The sequence below is a fragment of the Cladophialophora yegresii genome (genome assembly GCF_000585515.1).
Source record: "Cladophialophora yegresii CBS 114405 chromosome Unknown aczIN-supercont1.5, whole genome shotgun sequence".
In the NCBI taxonomy this organism is placed as follows: domain Eukaryota; kingdom Fungi; phylum Ascomycota; class Eurotiomycetes; order Chaetothyriales; family Herpotrichiellaceae; genus Cladophialophora; species Cladophialophora yegresii.
In genome coordinates this window covers 2,765,430-2,784,946 of record NW_006913049.1, presented here as the reverse complement: position 1 = coordinate 2,784,946, position 19,517 = coordinate 2,765,430, and the positions used below count along the sequence as shown (strand labels likewise).

Genomic DNA, 19,517 nt, shown 5'->3' with positions numbered 1-19,517 from the left:
GAACGAGGTTGCGTGACGGACTCATTCACCAAGGCGCGTGAAGGATAAATGACCATAAGAGAAGAGGCTTTCGAGCTCAGCACAGAGGGAAAGCCCCCTTTTCTTGATAAGAGGTAACGTTCGACATGGTGGAAAGGAAGGTTGAAGAGATGGGATTGCAATCCTCTGGGAGAGCCACAAAACAGGAAAAAGTCCAACCGCCAATACGGGATATTAGTCTGATGCAAACGCAGAAGTCATTGTCGAGCAGGGCAAGGTAGGCACGTAGATTTGGGAGTCGGTACGTGGGTACCTATGCAAAAGTGAGCCGAGGGTGAGTAGAAGGTGAGCGATGTTTTAAAGCGGCGCAGTGCGGGGGCGCGTTCATTGTGGGATCTGGGTTGGATCTACTCGTACCTAAGAGAATCCAACTTACATAAGGCGACAAGGCTGCAGACTCTCAAACGAGGCTGGATGCTTTATTCCTTCCGCCAATCACGCCGATCTGAGAACGGGAGTCATAAACTTCTGCGGCCGGCCACTTACTCCACAACTTATTGAAAACCCTCTTCCACCACCAGCTTCTACTGCTGAGAACCAGCAAACATGGCGGTCGACTTCTCAGCCGAAGAGGCCAGGACACTCAAACGCTGGCGAGAAATCGACGCCTTTCAGACCCAACTGCGTCTGTCTAAAGGAAACAAGCCGTACACCTTCTACGATGGCCCCCCGTTTGCGACCGGCCTCCCCCACTATGGTCATTTGCTGGCTTCCACCATAAAAGACATCATTCCGAGATATTGGTCGATGAAGGGCTTTTACGTCGAGAGAAGATTCGGCTGGGACACGCATGGCCTGCCAATTGAGTACGAGATCGACAAGAAATTCAACATCTCTGGCCCCGCGGCCGTCAAAGAGATGGGAATTGCTAAATACAATGCCGAATGCAAGGCTATTGTCATGAGATACGCGACAGAGTGGAGAGAGACAATTGATCGGCTAGGCCGGTGGATTGATTTCGACAACGACTACAAGACCATGAATCCCACCTTCATGGAGTCGGTGTGGTGGGCGTTCAAGCAGTTATTTGACCAGGGCCAAGTCTATCGCAGCTACAGGGTCATGCCCTTTTCGACAGCGCTGAGCACACCCCTCAGTCAGCATGAAGCTCAATCCAATTACAAGGATGCGCAAGACCCGGCAGTCGTGGTTGCATTTCCACTTGTGGAGGATCAGCACACCAGCCTGTTGGCATGGACAACGACACCGTGGACCCTGCCTTCGAACATTGGCTTGGCTGTCAATCCCGACTTTGAGTACATCAAGTTCCTCGACCAAGAGTCTGGCCGCCAATTTATCATGCTGGAGTCATTGTTACGGACACTCTACAAGGATCCCAAGAAGGCGAAGTTCAAGATCCTGCAGAAACTGAAGGGCTCCGACCTCAAGGGCAAGCAATACCTGCCACCTTTCGACTACTTCTACGATCAGTATAAAGACCGTGCCTTCAGAATTTTGAATGCCTCCTATGTAACAGCAGATGACGGAACTGGCATTGTTCACCAAGCACCAGCATTCGGCGAGGAGGATTTCCGCGTAGCTATGGAGAATGGGATCATCAGCCACGACTATCTTCCCCCCAATCCTGTGGACGACACGGGAAGATTCACCAAAGAAGTGACTGACTTTGCCGGTCAGCATGTTAAGGAAGCAGACAAGCATATCATCAAGCATTTGAAGGGCACTGGCCGGGTGATACGAGATAGCCAGATAACCCATCAATATCCGTTCTGCTGGCGGTCGGATACGCCTCTCATTTATCGCGCAGTGTCAGGCTGGTTCGTCAACATCGCCGGTAATGACAAAGTGCCGAGTATCATCCCAGATATGCTCGACGGCATTGCGAAATCACACTGGGTTCCCAACTTCGTCAAGGAAAAGCGGTTTGCTGACTGGATCAAGAATGCTCGTGATTGGAACATCTCGAGAAATCGGTACTGGGGTACTCCAATCCCGCTATGGGCGAATGAAGACTACTCCGAAGTCATTGCCATTGGAAGCATAGATGAGTTGAAGAAACTCAGTGGCTACGAAGGCGAAATCAATGATCTTCATCGTGACAAGGTTGACGACATCACCATCCCGAGCCAGAAAGGTAATGGGACCTTGCGAAGGGTGGAGGAAGTATTCGACTGCTGGTTCGAGTCGGGATCCATGCCCTACGCCTCAGCACATTACCCTTTCGAGAACTCCGACTATTTCGAGAACACATTCCCAGGTGACTTCATTGCCGAGGGGCTTGATCAAACTCGCGGTTGGTTTTATACGCTCGTTGTTTTGGGTATCCAACTCAAGAAAATGCTGCCGTTCAAGAACTGCGTCGTCAACGGCATCGTGCTAGCTGAGGACGGCAAGAAGATGTCCAAACGTCTCAAGAACTATCCCGATCCTACCACTGTCATCGACAAGTACGGAGCTGATGCTCTGCGACTGTACATGATAAATTCACCTGTTGTACGCGCTGAACCACTGAGATTCAAAGAGTCTGGAGTCAAGGAAATTGTGGCTAAGGTCTTGCTACCACTATGGAACAGCTACAAGTTCTTTGAAGGTCAAGTCGAGCTCCTGAAGAAGGTCGAGAGTATCGACTACGTATTTGATCCCAGAGCGGAAACAACTAACACAAACGTCATGGACAAATGGATACTGGCCAGCACTCAGTCATTGTTGAAATACATCAACGAAGAGATGGCAGCCTATCGATTGTACACCGTTGTTCCGGGCTTGCTCAACTTGATTGATGAGACCACAAACTGGTACATTCGGTTCAACCGAAAGAGACTGAAGGGTGAGCTAGGTGTAGATGACACCCTGCACGCGCTTAACACGCTCTTCGACGTCCTGTATACTCTTGTCCGAGGACTAGCACCTTTCACGCCTTTTATCGCGGACCTCATCTACTCCAAACTCCTCCCCTTCATCCCGAAATCACTGTATGGGGAAGACATGCGAAGTGTACACTTCCTACCATTCCCCGAAGTCCGGCAAGAACTCTTTGACCCTGTCATTGAGAGGAGAGTCGGCCGCATGCAGAAAGTCATCGAACTAGCCCGGCAGTCTCGCGAGCGAAGAACCATTGGGCTCAAGACACCTCTGATGACTCTGGTCGTCATCCACAAAGATCAGCAATATCTAGACGACGTGAAGTCTCTGGAAGGCTACATCACCGAAGAACTAAACGTGCGCGACCTCGTCCTGTCCTCTGACGAGGAGAAGTACAACGTCCAATACAGTGTAACGGCAGACTGGCCTGTACTCGGCAAGAAACTGAAGAAGGACATGCAAAAGGTCAAGAAAGCGCTGCCGGACGTGACGAGCGATGGTTGCAAGACATATCTCTCTGAAGGCAAGCTTCAGGTGGCGGGTATCGAACTGGTCGAGGGCGACCTCGTGGTGAGACGCAGCCTCAAAGAGTCCGAAACCTCCAAAGACCAAGAGACCAACACGGATAATGATGTTCTTACGATCCTCGACGTGGCTATCCATCCCCAACTCGCTCAAGAAGGTCTTGCCCGAGAAATCATCAACCGCGTTCAACAGCTTCGTAAGAAAGCAAACCTCAAGCCGACCGATGACGTCAAGATGGAATACAAGGTTCAGGACGATCCCGATCAGGTTGGTCTAGAGGAGGTGTTTGAAACTCAGGCAAGTTATATCGAAAAGGCATTGAGACGACCGGTCGATAAGCATGTCGTCACCGAGATGGATGGGGTGATTGCGAACGGCGAAAAGAAGGAGGAGGACATCATTGTGGAGGAGGTGCAAGAAGTGAATAAGGCGACATTCTTGTTGAGATTGTTGAAGCTTTAGAGCCTCGAGCATTATACCACGAACACCACCAAAGACAGTACATAAAAGAAGATATGACCGCAGACGAGATCCAGATGGCTCTTAAGGCTGATGTGTTCGTAGGTGCCAACAAAGGCCAGGCCAGAACAGGGAACATAAATACAGGAAGTCCCTGTCACGACTTCTTCGCATGTCTCTGTGATAGAAGGAGGATTAGCTAGATGCAAACGAAGAGTACGTAGAATGAATTGTGACGAAGCCAGATATATCCCCCCACCAAAATGAATTGGAGTCCCCAGCCATTGCCCTTTAGCACGCGTCGCCTTCCCCCTGCCCTGAAGCTCTACTGCCAATAGTAGACAACGTGGAGTGTGTTCCGCAGGATGAATTGAAGCACCACGAATAGGACGAGACCAAGCCAAGTCAAATGCACCTTCACTCACAAGATAACAATCCTTCAACCTCATAAACTCCTTGGCGCACATGTCCTGGTATGTAGATTGGTAGTCTTTCAGTATACATTGCCCGTAAGCGGTGGCCTATTCGCAGAAAGAAAGACCGTCAGCATGGGATATCGCCATCGCTATCGCCATACGCGAAACGATCCAGGTACGTACCTCGATCGAGCACTTTGCCGCAGCAGCGGCGAACCTCTCGATTGGCCTGGTGTGGCCTGAGAGGGTGGGCATTTTTGGGCTGAACCGGGTTCCTGCCGTTGTAAAGGGTCGGGATAGGGGTGAATGAAAGAGCTTGTCACATCAGAGGTCACATCGTCGGGATTGAATTGTACTGTGTGCTAGAACGGGTCGATATGGATGGTGACGCCGAATGTTGACGCCGATGATTTTGGCCATAGTGCGTCATGGTGGATTAGTGCGTGGCCGTAATTGCTTGGGCGGAGCGCAGACTAGTGGTATGCTTTTGATTTCTTGGAGCTTGGAGCACCTGTTACGGTGGCTCAAAGAGTCGAGAAGAGCACATTGAATGTCACAGTGTAGCCGCATGACGTAGATAAACGTCATCGGCTAACCTTCACCTGAGAGCATTTCGTGAAAACGGCAGCGACGGGAATGACAATTTACGTGTCAGATGCATTTCAGATAGACAGAGTGACAGGGAGCAAAAAACAAAGTGACGAAAGGTATTCTCGCATTCACCACGTTTACCATTTGATTTCCTTCGATTGTGACCTCAGTTCGTGGCTACCCCACCACCACCGCAGCCTCTTCAATCGTGGTAAATCTTCAAACTCCCTGGCCTGTACCTTACCGAACCCAGACCTGCCGTTACGCTCATTGTCTTCTCACCAACACCTCGACGTTCTTGTTGCAGTGTTCCATCGCCTAATTTGACACATACACAGTACGTCGTTCCTTCTCATTCTCATTCCTCCTCCGAGCACCAGCACGGCTCACCCACACATCACCCCTCCAGCCACGAAGCCCAGATAACTCACTTCGGCACATCAGACCCGACATACCACGACAAAATGACCAACCCAAACACGACCAACTCAGCCAACCTGAACAACGCAAGCAATCTCCAAGCCACCGCGCCGCCAGGTCAAGAAGCCACGCCTGACAAGAGCTTTGGTGCCGCGCCTTCGTCGACCAGCGCTGGGGATAACAAAACCTCCTATACTTCATCAGACCCCACCACGCACCCGGACGCCAAACCCACCAGCAAAATCGCCGGAGATCTCAAGGGGATGGCCCAGGGGGTAGCCGGATCCGTGCAAGCCGCGGTGGGCACCACATTCGGGCAGAAAGGCATGGCGGACAAGGGGTTCGAGAAGATGTCCGAGGAAGACGCACGGTTAGCTGCCAAGTCTGGAGTACCGCCCGTGGGGACAGAGCAGCGGGACAAGGTTCTTTGAACCCAGCCCGGGCGAGGCGGCGGGGTCGAAAGGGGAAGAGGGTGTAATCTAATTACCTTAGACCTTCGCTAGTCGTAAGGGAATGAGAGGCTGAGTTAGGAGGAGATAGACTCGACGAGCCGTCAAGGGGACGTGAGGACAAGACACAGCAGCCAGCGAGAACATGAGAGCCGCAAAAGGGGAGCATGGTCATCTCTAATGATCAAGCCCACACGACCTGTTTTAGGGCGAGACTCTACAGCTCCTTTTTCCTCACACCAGCACTAAGCGTTATCGACGAACCTCATTACGAGTACCCTGAATCAAAGTCACTCGTCTCGACGACTTTCTACACTTCAGCCCACATATTGTTGTTGCAACTGTGCCTCACGTCGCCTTTTCCTACAGATACCCACAGGTACCCAAGCCAAGAATAACCGACCCTACTTGAGGGTCATTTGTACATTGCTCATTTATCGTTGTTCCTTGTCCAATGTTCCGTATCCGGTGTTCGATATTTGGTATCCGGTGCCCAGGTGATGGTAATGGTGTTTTATTACAGCTACACACCGTCATGACCACACCATCACCCGCACCAAGGAACTATCCGTGATCGTGGGACATCTCATGCATACTCTTGTCTTGCCTGACGCATGAAGTAAGCCAGATACAGTACACACACTATCTACTATCTTGCCCGGCTGACGAAGTAAGCTACAGTACACGACGCATCATAGTCATCTATCTTCTGTCGTCAAGAGAGCATGCTCTTCGTGTAGCCTCCATCAAGGAACGTCGCATAATGCTGTTAAGCAGTGTGAAATCAGTGGTCAAGTCAGGGGCATGAATAAGCCCTGATGTGAAATCATTTGCTTTTCATGCAGACTTATCGTATCGCAGCGATCATGCTATGGCGCGTGTGCTCTGCTAGCCCAAGTTCACAGCACATGAAAGGGCCGCGACAAGAGGAAAAATGAAACGCACACACTCATGCATGCTATGCACACGACCAGCTCATGCAGAAGGAAATGTAACAACTTTTCCCGCCTGCCCCTGCTCTGCGTTTTGTTTGCGGGGTATTATGAACAAGTTTCTATCTCGCAGCTCTGCGAGACTGACGGTGTGAGCTGATTTTCAACGCGGCTTTCACTCGCCATTTTAACACAATCTTAGCCGCCATCCCTTCATTCCTCGAAGAAGAATCCATCATCACCCGTCCTTTGGACCCCACTCATTCTGTGCTCCTTCGTTCTAGAGCGTGAGAGATAATTGTCATCGACTCGGTCATCATACTCGCTGTCTCTCCCGCCAAAGCGTTCTTCCATTGTACTCTCGTCGACGAAGGTGAAGCCCTGGAAGGCATTCTGCATGGTGGGAGATAATGGTGTTGACTCGGCCGTTGCACCTGCAGCTAGAGCGGCTGCTCGAGCGTTGAGAGAAGACGATGTGTTGAGAGCATTGGTGAACTCCGGGTCGAAGTTGGATGTGTCGGCAACTCCTGTTAACTTCGGCTTGAAGGGAGGTACCAAGTTCTTCTTGCCCAGGGCGTCCCAGTCAACGTCGGCGAAGAATGGATGTGCCATCAACTCCTCGGCGTCTCCGTTCGCACCAAGTCGGTGTCTCGGATTGCGGTTGAGTAGGCCTTTGACGAAGTTCCGACCCTCGGTGCTCAGAGCATCTCTAGGGAACCGCACCCTGCCGAATGCAATGTTCTTATACATTTGCTGGGTGTCTTCAGCATAGAATGGGCTCCAGCCACAACACATCTCAAAGACCAGGACGCCCAGGGACCAGAAATCAACCATTTTGGTGTACCCTTGCTCATCGAGCAACACTTCGGGAGCAAGATACTCGGTCGTTCCGCAGAAAGTGTTTGTGGTGTCGTCTTGGGTCAAATTGGCCTTTGACAGTCCGAAATCGCACAGCGCAATGTGTCCATTGGCGTCGAGTAGGATGTTCTCTGGTTTGAGATCCCGGTAGACAATGTCAGATTGGTGAAGATGTTTCAGGGCTAGAATGAGTTCCGCGATATAGAACTTTGCGCGGTCCTCCTTGAAACGACCTTCTTTCTGCAAATGCCAGAACAGCTCTCCTCCCGACATGAAGTCAGTTACCAAATAGAGGTCCGAAGGAGTCTGAAATGAGAATTTGAGACCGACAATAAACGGCGACTCAGTCGTGGCTGTCCGAACCAGTATATTCCGTTCTCCGATGGTATGCTGGATTTCTTTCTTTTGGATGATGACTTTTTTTGATAGCACTTTCATGGCATAGATCCGTCCAGTGTCCTTCTTCCTAACCTGATAGACTTGACCAAAGGTTCCCTTCCCAATAAGTTTGAGGATTTGGAAGTCATTAGGCCCGAAGTGCTTCTTTTCCACTTTCTGGAAGTGCATTCGAATGTGAATCTCGCCCGAGATGTCTTGGTCCTCGGCACTACGAGGTTCGAGCCTGAAAAATCCTTCTAGCGTGGGATTTTGTTCTGTGAGCTTCAGACATAGCCGAACATGGCCCAAAAATGATTCTGTTTGGCGATCATAAACTGTGACATCAAGTTCTGACTGGTCGCTGACAACGTCGCTAGAAACGGGTCAGTATCAAGGACAACGAACGCCAATAGCCTAGTAGTGACTTACAACATGGCCTCGTGATCCCACTGAGGATCAGCGACTTTGCTCAGTCCCCGCTCCTCTCCGTTACCATTCGTACTACTCTGGCGACTCTTCATAGGGATCGCTACCGGTTTACCCATGTCACTGTCAGTCCGCCGAATTGGAACTGATGACAACTGTGAAACAGCTCCCTTTCGATCGTCCTCGTCGACATCCATCTTGTCATGTCTTGCTCCCTTGGAAACATACTCATTCCACTCAAATTGACACACCACATATGGATCATATGATGGCTTGAGATTGCGTCCTTCGGCAATCTTGATACTCAATTTTCCTCGTGGTGTGCTGCCTTTGGGTAGTTGATCTTTGAGCGGGCGCTTCTGCTCGATCTGGGTATTCCTGTCACTGCTAGCTGTGCTTGTGCTGGACAGAGGGGACCGAGTATCGGCCCGTCGGTAATCTTCTTGAGATAGGGCTCTGGGCGTGTGAGGAGGAGTACTCTTTTCACGCAGCGCAGAGGCCACGTTTGAAGTTAGCTCATCTGACTCTCTCAACTTTTCAGACGACGGAGGCTTAGCATGACTTGGAGAAGGGGACCTGGGACTCTGTGTTCTCGAGGAATGAGTAGACGACGCAGGGTTTGAAATGTGCGCCGCGGGAACTGTGCTTCTCGTAACACTTGAGACGGGTAGAGACTGGTGGCGGCGATCCTTGACGCTAGATGTGGATTTGGGAAGCACAAAGTTTCGCAAAGCCTGCGTGATGGATGCCAGACCGCCGTCTAACACGGACCCGCCATTTTCCGCAGCCTCGCCGTCTCTGTTAACGATTGAAGCAGCGGATGAGACAGGTGTGGGTGGCATTCGGAGAGGGTCGGCTTCAGGCATGAGTCGTAGAGACTCTGGGCGCGACTCTTCCGGTGGTGGTGTTGGAACTGAGAGCTGTTCCCGCTCCACCATCACCATCGAGCCCATAGAGGCGGTGGACACCCTCCTGCTCTTGCCCTTCCCTCCCTCCTCTTTCTGAGATGAAGATGCATTTTGTTCACTTGCTTGATGCTCAGGGAGTGTGCCAGCTGGAGATGACCATGACGGTGCAATCTGAGAAGGATCTCTACCCACCTGGCCAAAGTAGCTGTGCATAATACCTGGGAGCCGCTTGTCGTGGAGATCAGGCCGCGGTGTCTCCACACCGGAAGGTGTCGGTGAATTCGATCCAACGAGGTCGTGAAAGTCATTGTGTCGATGTTCGTGTCTCGCACTGCTGCTTGGTGGGTTAGCAACGGCCTTTAATGGTCCACGCTTGCAGACAAAGCATTGCCTGAAGATTGTACATGGCACTGCCTTCCTCAATTCGTCCACATTTTGCTGACCCCGCGATGCTCCTCTATCTTGGACAACGGAGAGCTGGCCCACCGCGGCTCAGCGACCCTCTGAGATCCGACACAGGTCAAAAGCTCAAAATGTCTAGAAGTACAACGGCACAACTCTTTTCCCAACTTCTAAGAACCGCGGCTGGGGAAGATCAAACCCCATTATGCACGGAGACAGTCATACATAGGTTTTCTCACAACACGAAGCTGGTATGTCCTAAAGAAAACATCGGTACGTACTTTTGTGCCATGGCTTGTCTTAACAGATCTGCAGCTGCATTTGGGTTTGTGTTGAGGCCGGCCTGCGCCATGTTGGCCGCTTCACTAATGGATTCCTTTCTCTTTCAAGGACTGACAACTTTTGTCCGTGAGGTTGTCGATCAAGTGTCGCTCGCACTCACCCGGTGGAGGGAGGGGAGCTGGTTCCTGAGTTTCCCGGGCGCAGGCTCAAATGCAAATGACGGAAGTCCTGCAGAAGTTGGAGAAATTCGGGATCTCGGTCGGCAAGGATTGCAGGTCCTTCTTCCGAGCCCTCTCCAGGTCCTGAGGTCGAACAACAGCAATCAACCGCACAGGCAGTGGAGATGAGGATTGAAATGGGAACTTGTCTGGTGAAGTGTCGCGTTTCCGAAGCGCGGTGTGGTAACGACAGCGAGCTCGACAAGGGGCGGGCACTGGTGATATAATCGGGCTGCAGGCGAGGGACAAAAATTGTCACTTGGAGAATTCGGCGGGCCCAGGCCAGGAGTGTTAAGGGTTGCAAGGGTACGAGGTATGTGTGTATGTGGCTCGCCAGTGAGTGGGAGAGGAGATGGCAATGAGTGGGAGAAGTGGTGGGATGCGGGAAGTGGATTGAGGATGGCAAAATTTGAGGTAGCAGCGAGTGAGAATAAAAGCTAAAATAACAGGGGACCTTGGGGTGTAGAGATGCCTGAATAAATGCTATGGCTGCCGCCCGGTCTCATATCTTCGAGCAATAAGAAGAAATCAAACAGAATTCGGGGTGTTATGTGAATGCAACAAGCTGAACCGCTGCTCCGAAAAAGAGGGTTATTGGCGGGCAAGTCCCAAGTCTCAAAGTCTCGGGCTCCTCCCAGCAGCAGCCCAATCGCCCCCTTCGAATTTATGATATATCAATTCATTCGATGATCGGTGAGGTCCTTTGGAGTGGGATTTTGCATCGGGCGGACACAAGCCAGAATCATGTCATTCATAATGCCGGGTAGTGCGACAGGACAAGGCTCCTCTCACTTCCTCAGCCGGGCTGTGCTGGAACAGGGTACCTATGATCTTCCGCTCATAAAGACAGCTTACGACTCGGCTCAGCGATCGTAGGCAACAGTGAAGGCGAATTGGCCTCCTACCGGTATGCATCTCTCACACAACATGGTCTTACACAGTAGGTACTTCATCTGCCGAATGCTTTTGGAAGTGTTGGCGAAACCGGCTTTGAGGAACAGTATCGACGTCATTCAATCGCTCATTGAGGTGCCATGCTGAACCCTACTGGTATGCCCACTGAGCCAACAAAAGTCGTAAACATTGGGTCATTCGAAGCCCTTTCCTTCGGCGATTGTGCCTCTCTACATTTGGCTCATGGTCTCACCCGTGACGAACTTCGAGCGAGGCTCATACGAGGTACGGTACCCGAAGTATCATAGCCGCGTTTTGCATGTGCGCTGTGTTTGACAGTCGGCGATCCCCTCGCTCTGATTCGGTCATGTGCGCTTTCTCCGGAGTTCTGTTGGACATGATCGAATCCCAGCATATGCAACTTCGTTAGCTTTGCTATGTCGTCTGCCCTGCCCTGCAAAGCATATTGCCGACCGTATAGCACTGGCAGAGGCAAAGGTGTCGGTAAGGGATTTCAAGGCAACCCTAATGCGGTTATCCTGCACACTGACGGGCCGTCGTACATCTTGGTGCTCGATCCCATGATTTTTCCATGTGCTGACACCCCACCCAGACAAAGAAAATTCTGAATATGACAGCGATAGCGTACGAGTAGGTGTTCTGATAAACACTCTCTATCGTCGAGAGGAGGAAAGAGTTCGGGCTCTTGACAGTCAGGCCTCTGAGAGCGTCGTTGGTTCAGCGTAGGGAGGCTGTTGTGCGAGAAGCCGCATTATTTGCTTCACGGGTGAGAATCAGTACTTGGTGTAGATATCTTCTAAGCTGTGCTGGACTTTCTATTCTGAGCTTTGGTTTGGGTCCTGTGCATACGGTCAGCTGTTGTAGAACACGACACGGAAGCCTTTGGCCATCTGTTGCGTAACTCGACAAACGATCGATGCGGATGGGCCCCTTCGAGTGGTAGGGCTGAAAGATTGCTTAGACCGTTGTCAAGGGCCTGTCCAACACGAAAGTCCACGCCCTGATTTAAGAATTGTTCAATTCGAACCTAATGTAACACTCCTAGACACGGCACTTGAACCCCGATGTTGGCAGTAAATTCACTCGAAGCAGACAATCGCTTGATGTTGGCGACGTCAACTGCCTCAGAAGGGCGGTCGCATAGTTGCGCTTTAGATCTACTGTGTTACCGTAGCTGCACTTGACTGCGCTGTGACTCACCCCTTACCACCACGGAGTTCGGTTCGATGCGCATGGCGCGTCCTGCCAGTTTGTTGCACTCACGGCGTTGAAGGTCGGGGCAGCATCGCTCTACATTACAAGAAGATTGTTGGCGCCTGGCAGCACAATGACCCGGCGTCCACGCTTGGCAGCACAGGCTGCGCAAGCTTCGATGCGTAAGTCAAAATTATCTTTCCAATGGACAAGTATTGACCCTTTTAAGGGACTCCAGTTCCAAACATATCCGACAACGAAGACGAAGAGATGCCGGATGCCACACCTCTTGACGCAGCTACACCGAAAGAGGAAGAAGAGGAAGCAGAGAACGAGGACGAGGAGAACAACGATGCGGAAGAAGCTCCCACTCCATCACGAGGGTCGGAGCCACCATCCCGTTCTGCCACTCCACGGCGCGGTCGACCTTCCGTCCGGCGAGGACGTAGAGGTGGCAGGTTAGGCAGGCCACCGAAAGACCGCGTCGCACCTGCATCTGACGATGGAGACAATGATGCTGCCTCTGAAGCTGCCACTCCCAAGCGAAGAGGTGGCACCCGCGGCCACAGAGGTGGGAGGTGGGCCAAGTACAGAGCAGGAGGCTCGCGACCGCAACAGGCTCCTCTTGACGACGATGGGAACCCAATGGAGATTGTCAACGATGAAGTCCTGCTGCCTGAAGACCCCGAAGGCGAAGAGAAGGTTGACAAGAATGGCCGGCTGTTGGAAGGAAGAGAGTATCGCGTGCGGACCTTCACCATACTGGGCAGAGACGACAGACTATACATGCTTTCCACGGAACCTGCCCGTTGTATTGGCTTTCGCGACTCGTACCTTTTCTTTCAGAAGCACAAGCATCTCTATAAAATCATCATCGACGACGAAGAGAAGCGAGATCTCATTGAGCGAGATCTGATACCCCACTCCTACAAGGGACGGGCTATTGGTGTGGTGACTGCTCGGTCTGTTTTTCGCGAATTTGGGGCTAAGATCGTTATTGGCGGGAAGAAAGTGACGGATGACTATCAAACACAGGCAGCACGGGCAAAAGGCGACGTGGAAGGAGAACTTGCCGTTCCCGAAGATCGTCTTCCCGCTCCAGGAGAGCCATACAATCGCAATCAATATGTGGCATGGCATGGAGCAAGTGCTGTCTATCACACCAACGCACCCAGTGTACCTCTCCCGCTTGCAAAAGTGCAGGATGCGAAGAGACGAAAGATCGTGGTTACAAGCGATAACTGGATGCTGGAACACGCAAGAGAAGCCAGTCGCTTCAACTCACAACTGGCTGCAGCTCGACTGGACAATCGCGATGGCGCATACGAGATTCACACCAATGTCATGCAGTACCCGGCTCATATGCAACCAACACATGCACGATGGGAGGTCATTGTTGATCAAGCAGAGGCCGAAGATGTCGACAAAGAAGAAAGGCTACCTCGCTTAGACCCGGTCTATGGACGAAATTTCAGAATCCATGATCTCTGCCTGGAGTCAAGACCGGAATCCTGGTTTGTAACTGCAGGCCCAGGCACGGATAACGCTGCTCTATCGTCAATTCCGTCAAGCATCCTGGAAGAACTCCCAGCCGAGTGCCTTCGCGCATTTGAGGCTGCCAAGGCACGCGAATTCGAATGGCGGGCAAAGTGGCATACAGAACAACAAGATGGTCTTCGAGCCCGGCTGCTTCCCTCGTTCGAATGGTTCCCCAAATGAGGTTGTATACTTAATGCCGCATGGGCATTCGTCCTGGCAGTACACCCTTTACTAAAACCGCCAAGCCAGTCTGACCTTCGCGAGCTTTCAACCCCGGGACTTGTGGTATAGCTCTCGATCGTATATGATTCGGCATCGATCGTTCAGGCTGTCTACTCCATACCCTTTAGTGTGTACAACATCACATCTATACTGTGGTGTCCTGGGGATCCGAAGGCCTGCGAATGGCGTCCAACATTGCTCACTGAGTTGTGGACGGGCGACCACCATGCCAAGGGGAACCAGAACCTAATGTGGAGCGGACTTCGACACTCTTAGTCGACTGCCCCCCTACACAGTACGGCAGCCCAGCTTGTTGTGTGCTTGAAGTGTACCCGGTAGGCAGAGCCAAAAACTCAAGACCGGTGTAACTCGGGATGCATCAGGAGAGGACAAATGGCTGCATGGTATGCAAGAATCATCAGTTTCGTGATTGGAGGGTGAACAGGACCCATAGCGATGAGATGCTCATCTGGAAACCAATCAAGACGGAAATGAAAGCGGTCTATGGCGACTGCACAAATGGCCGCAGAGCGCTGCTACTCCTCGCACTGTGGTACACAAATTTTCGTGCCGCGACAAACTGTCAGAGCCGGGCACACTCGGCACAACACGGAAAAATGCAGGGAGACGGAACAAGCTGTACCGACTCTTGTGATTAGTCCTTGAGAAAAGGTGTTTGTTCAGCTTTGGAGGTCCTGTCAATGATTCCTTTAGCCCTTGGCCCGTGGGTCAAAAGGTCCATTAACGGACTTGGCACTTGTTCAACGCCTTCGGCTGCTAGATGGTGCTGCTTGCCCAAGGCATAGAAGACACCACGTGAGGGGCGAACGCGCGATGATGTCGTCGTCCGTAAGACCCGTAGTTATCCGAAAGGGAAACTTATGAGAACTTGCAGCATCTGTGATAGAGTACCCGGATGGAGTTGCGGTCTCTGAGCACGGTCTTCCCCGGACGGGCTGGGTCCCTTAATATCAGCGGACGTTTAGCTTAACACGCCTCCATCGCTAATGACACGGGACCCAGTGATGAGAGTAGGAATCAAATAAAGCCCCCACCACTGGCGAGCAGTACGCTTGCAAAGTTTGCCTTTGGAAAGGAGCCTTAAGCAGGGAATGGATGTGCCAGACAAGCCGCGGCGGCAAATGATCGGACAAGAATATGGGCAAAATCCTGTCTCGTGCAGATTCCACGGTGATGGACCCGTTCCATGGTTGTGGCTTTCTGCCCACCCGGATCTGCTTAACTGGGCCTCCGGATGGTAGAGTGACGAACGCTCTATGACGGCGACTGGCACAGGGTTCAAGAATCAGAACCCTAGATGCACAACAAGAGCCAATTGAATCGTACAGAGTAGCACCAATCCAAGTGGCGAGCGGCAAGCAAGGCGAAAAGGTTGGAGAATCACGTTCACAGTACTCGGACTGTGGGCGGAGAAGAGTCGGTGCACACGTTCCCTCGTACTATGCAAACCTCGCTGCTGCCTAAGGTATTGCTAGCGCTCCAATACTCGTATACACTATCCCCAAAGGACACCGTTGCCGTCCCAGGACGCAAACGCCTTTCATTGCAGGCGGGCTCGGTACAAAGGTCTCATCACCAGTCGATCGGAGCCGCGGCTTCTAAAGAAGAAAAAAATGCACGCACTGTGTAGAGTGGAACCGGGCGCGTGTGAAACTCCATTAAAGACACTGAGGCTGGAGAACGCTGATGTCGTGAATGCGAATCTGTCGCAACGATCTGCATGGGCGGCGAGAGGCGCAGAAGCGCCAGCATCAAGTACATCATCCTGCGCAACGTCTGAGCCTGACCCCAACATCGAGGGGCCAAGGCGGTGTTCGGGCGGACTCACCGGAGACAAATGGTACATAGAACCAATAACGGTTGGCTGGGAAGACCTTCAGCGTTGCAGCAACGAAAGGTTTGGGCTCGAGGCCTGACCGAGCACCTTCACCGGCATACTCCAGAGAATAATCGGCTCGATCCCAGTCCTGTGAGCCTACTGACACCACACCACTTACTGGGTATGCCGCCGTCCATTACTAATAGCCCGAGTAACTTTAGCTGCTCGCCCTGTGCTGCAGGGCCGCAGTTTTGCAGCTAAGAGACCGTCACCACAGCCCTTTGCCCGCTGGAGCCGAACAAGGGCTGAGGGACTTCTTCCACTATCAGAGAGAAACCCACACAAACAATGCGAGCACACTCTTGATTCGAAATTTCTATCCTCATCGCCTCCCACCAAGTGTCAGCCCACATCTGCAAACGCTGCAAGTGCACACCCTGCCAGCCTGTTCCGCCGTCATGCATATGGTTAAGTATTTGGGCACTCGTTGACTGGATCAAAATACCCTCTGAGCCAGACTCACCCACTCATAGAGTGGCTTTTCAGCCATCGCGCTGGTTGCTGCAGCTAGCGTCTTCCATATGGCGAATGGAGGCCCTTGTTGAGCCGTGCAAATGACCCAATTATCCGACTAACCCTTCCTCTAGAGCCATCGCTCCCGACTTGTCCCTGCTCCTCTTCGTCGCAGCAAGCCATCTGTTCATCGCTGGGCCGCACTTGGCCTCAACCAGCACGGGTCCAGCGAACCTAAGCCGTGTTCGGGGCTGCGTTGCCCATCGCTCTCCCCTCCGGCTCGCCCCCTTCATCATCCAGTCGTCCCAGTCCACTCACAAGACTCACACATCCGTCTCGGTGTGCACGTCGCTGCCACTCAGGCTCTCTTCACTTCTCCCCTTCCCCCCCTTCTGTTGGCTGCGGTCACTTCTCAACTTCATCTTTCTCTCACTTTCACCTCTCCCCATCCAAAAGCCCTCCCTCTCTCCTATCTCTCCTCTAGAATCCTCTCGCCGGGAACGAAAAACTCGACGTTCTAAAACCCACCGTTGAGTTGATTGTCCGTTGGCGCAGCCACCGTTGCTATTCTCGGCCGCCCGAAAGGATTTTCCACCCAGCCCTTTGCGTTGGTAATTTCGGACCCGGGCCCACGTTACTGCCTCAGAGTGCACCCTAGCTGAGGACTCCTTGCGGTCGGCTTGATTGCCACAATTTCCCACCGCACCACTGTCGCCAGGCTACCGATATTTGGCCCTGCTTCGCCATACCGACCACATCGATTGATGCCTCCGGTCGCCCAGGCACCGCTCAATCCATCTCATTTGTGACTTGGTGGCCAGATTGGAAAGTGCTCTTTTTCGGACGAAGCATCACGCAAGAGCGTGTCACGAGTCCAGTCAGAGCCTTTGTCTTGCCTGCCTGCACTCCTGTCCACGTTGTGCTAGTGGCTGTGTGTCGCCAAATTCGGGGTGCACCCGTCCGTCCACGCTGAAATTCAACACAACACCTCTCGTTGCCTACGCTTCCTCCCCAATAACAAACGCAAACCGGTTCTGTGTCAAGGCAGCAGGGTTTGACAGTTCTGTTCGAGGAGCCATAGCGCCTCGAGGTGTCACCGTTGGGTATGTTCATCCCCGCCCTCAAAATTCTTTGCCCAAACAGGTCGCACCTACCTTTCTTCAGATCATCCTGCCATCTTCGTTGCGCAAACATCATTCTGACTCGGTCGCGTCTGCAGGTTTCTTACAAGACAAAATCTCTCTCTCACCACCGGCTTACACATACGCAACAACCTGCATATCCACTTCTGACGAGCTTTTCACTAAGACTTGTCCCAAAACTCTTAATCCAAATCACTTGCGAGACCGCTATTTACAACTCTCTCGCTGTCAAGACACCCGTTAACGCCTACATCTCGGTCTGCCATCCAGCCCTCGTCACCTCTAATAACACTATCCGTTTGTGGGAACTTGTTCGACCGTCACGTTTGACCAGGAGAACACCTTTGTTTCCATCCATGCTCTGCTTGTGAGTCGCGGTCTAGACAAGAGCTTCAAGCTTCGGCTATAACGCCTCGGGCGTTGCCGCGCAGCTAGCGGAGGCAGACGGTGAGCAAAGAGGTGCCTCAATAAGATACCTGCTTCTAATCACAACCAGAGCTTCGGCTGTCTGCTTCGCTCGACTCTATTCAACCGAGCATGCCTTCCTATCAGAGCTGGGGCGCAGCCGCCCATCACTCGAGACTCCCTCCGACGCCTCCAGAGTACCAGACTGCCTATCTCACACCACTGAGTGCAGTTTCCGACCAAAGCTTCTACCCGTCACAAGGCTATCAATCTCGCCGATCCCGCGACTACGAGAGATATCAAGTCCAACCACCAGCCTACAATGCTCAACCGTCTTTGACGGCACCGGTGTCTCGCCATGCGCATGCTCATCCTTCTCAAGACTACACTTTCTCTCAGCCATATCACGTACAGGGTTCGACATATTGGCCGTCAAACGCAGTTGGCGCCCCCATCCTCCCTCCCATTCGTGTCACCGAGCCTCTCGACCACTTTGCAACACGTTATGGCACTCAACATACTGAGGCAAAACCCAAGGAGGACAAGCCGACTGGAGGTGTAGCTCAACACTTGGATTATGATATGGATCTTATGTCCAGCTTCGTGGCTGAGATGTCCCAGAAACTGTAAGTGCCGCCTTTCTGTATTCACTGAATCTCTCGTCTAACCACTTCCGCAGCGTAACACCCGAGTTAGCTCCAACTTCCCAGTTCCGGAAATACGTGTCCCAGATCCTTTCATCTACACGCTTACCAAGCTCCACCATCATGCTCGGACTCTTCTATCTGCAATCACGCATGAAGCAAGTAAAGGAACGCGGATCGTCAACATCATCCTCCGGCGCCGTCTATCGTATGCTCACGACATGTCTACTTCTGGGTAGCAAATTTCTAGATGACAACACTTTTCAGAATCGATCCTGGGCCGAAGTAAGCAGCATTCCCGTGCATGAGTTGAACATGATGGAACTTCAATGGTTGACCGATTTCAACTGGGAGATCCATGGCATGATGTACGATGAAGACGAAGGGTTCTTTATGTGGGTTGAACACTGGCATGCATACGAGGAAAAGGCGCAACTTGCCAAAGTCAAGGAAATGCAGAAGTTGGCTCCCATTGAAACAAATCTTCATCGCCACCACAGCATCCAGCATCAGCCTCTCATGTCCCCAGAGGGACCCATCCCTCCTCAGTATCAACAAGGCGCACAATACGACACCCGCTGGGTCAGACCATACATGTCAGAATACTCACCACCATCAGCGCCCCACAGCGGTCCTTCTACACCAGACTATTACACGGCTTCCTGGTCGTTTACAGCCAACGCCCCCCCTGCATATGGTCGCCAATCTTACCACAACGACAATGGGTCTGCATATTCGGCTCAACGCAACCAGTTGCCGACATATGCTCAGGCATTTGGCTATGCCTCTGGTATGACGCCCACCTGGATGTCTCATGGCCCCAACTGTGGCTGCAGCCTCCATGCCAAACACTCGGACTATTATTTCAGTCACACCGGATACACCATGCAACCTGTGGTCGGTTAACTTGTCATGCAAATTCCAGCGTTCAGCGAACCACGGTCAGGCACGAAAAGTTTTCAAAATACCGATTAATC

At 52.1% G+C, this 19,517-nt stretch overlaps 5 protein-coding genes across 5 annotated transcripts; 4 read left to right on the top strand and 1 right to left on the bottom strand.

Moving 5' to 3' along the window:
- Nucleotides 1–585: 585 nt before the first annotated feature.
- A1O7_07727 (isoleucyl-tRNA synthetase) lies at nt 586–3,849 on the top strand (the record flags this gene model as incomplete). The annotated part of the gene is made up of 1 exon (XM_007761724.1): nt 586–3,849. One exon carries the CDS (start codon nt 586–588, stop codon nt 3,847–3,849), a length of 3,264 nt encoding a protein of 1,087 aa, XP_007759914.1.
- Nucleotides 3,850–5,317: 1,468 nt separating this feature from the next.
- On the top strand, nt 5,318–5,704 carry A1O7_07726 (uncharacterized protein; the record flags this gene model as incomplete). Its single annotated transcript, XM_007761723.1, has 1 exon — nt 5,318–5,704. One exon carries the CDS (start codon nt 5,318–5,320, stop codon nt 5,702–5,704), a length of 387 nt encoding a protein of 128 aa, XP_007759913.1.
- Nucleotides 5,705–6,867: 1,163 nt separating this feature from the next.
- Nucleotides 6,868–9,437, bottom strand: A1O7_07725 (AGC/AKT protein kinase; the record flags this gene model as incomplete). The annotated part of the gene is made up of 2 exons (XM_007761722.1): nt 6,868–8,263; nt 8,320–9,437. The coding sequence occupies 2 exons, from the start codon at nt 9,435–9,437 to the stop codon at nt 6,868–6,870; spliced, it is 2,514 nt and encodes an 837-aa protein (XP_007759912.1).
- A 3,068-nt stretch (nt 9,438–12,505) lies between these two features.
- On the top strand, nt 12,506–13,954 carry A1O7_07724 (uncharacterized protein; the record flags this gene model as incomplete). Its single annotated transcript, XM_007761721.1, has 1 exon — nt 12,506–13,954. The coding sequence occupies one exon, from the start codon at nt 12,506–12,508 to the stop codon at nt 13,952–13,954; it is 1,449 nt and encodes a 482-aa protein (XP_007759911.1).
- Nucleotides 13,955–18,028: 4,074 nt separating this feature from the next.
- A1O7_07723 (uncharacterized protein) lies at nt 18,029–19,446 on the top strand (the record flags this gene model as incomplete). The annotated part of the gene is made up of 2 exons (XM_007761720.1): nt 18,029–18,522; nt 18,576–19,446. 2 exons carry the CDS (start codon nt 18,029–18,031, stop codon nt 19,444–19,446), a joined length of 1,365 nt encoding a protein of 454 aa, XP_007759910.1.
- Between the last annotated feature and the right edge of the window lie 71 nt (nt 19,447–19,517).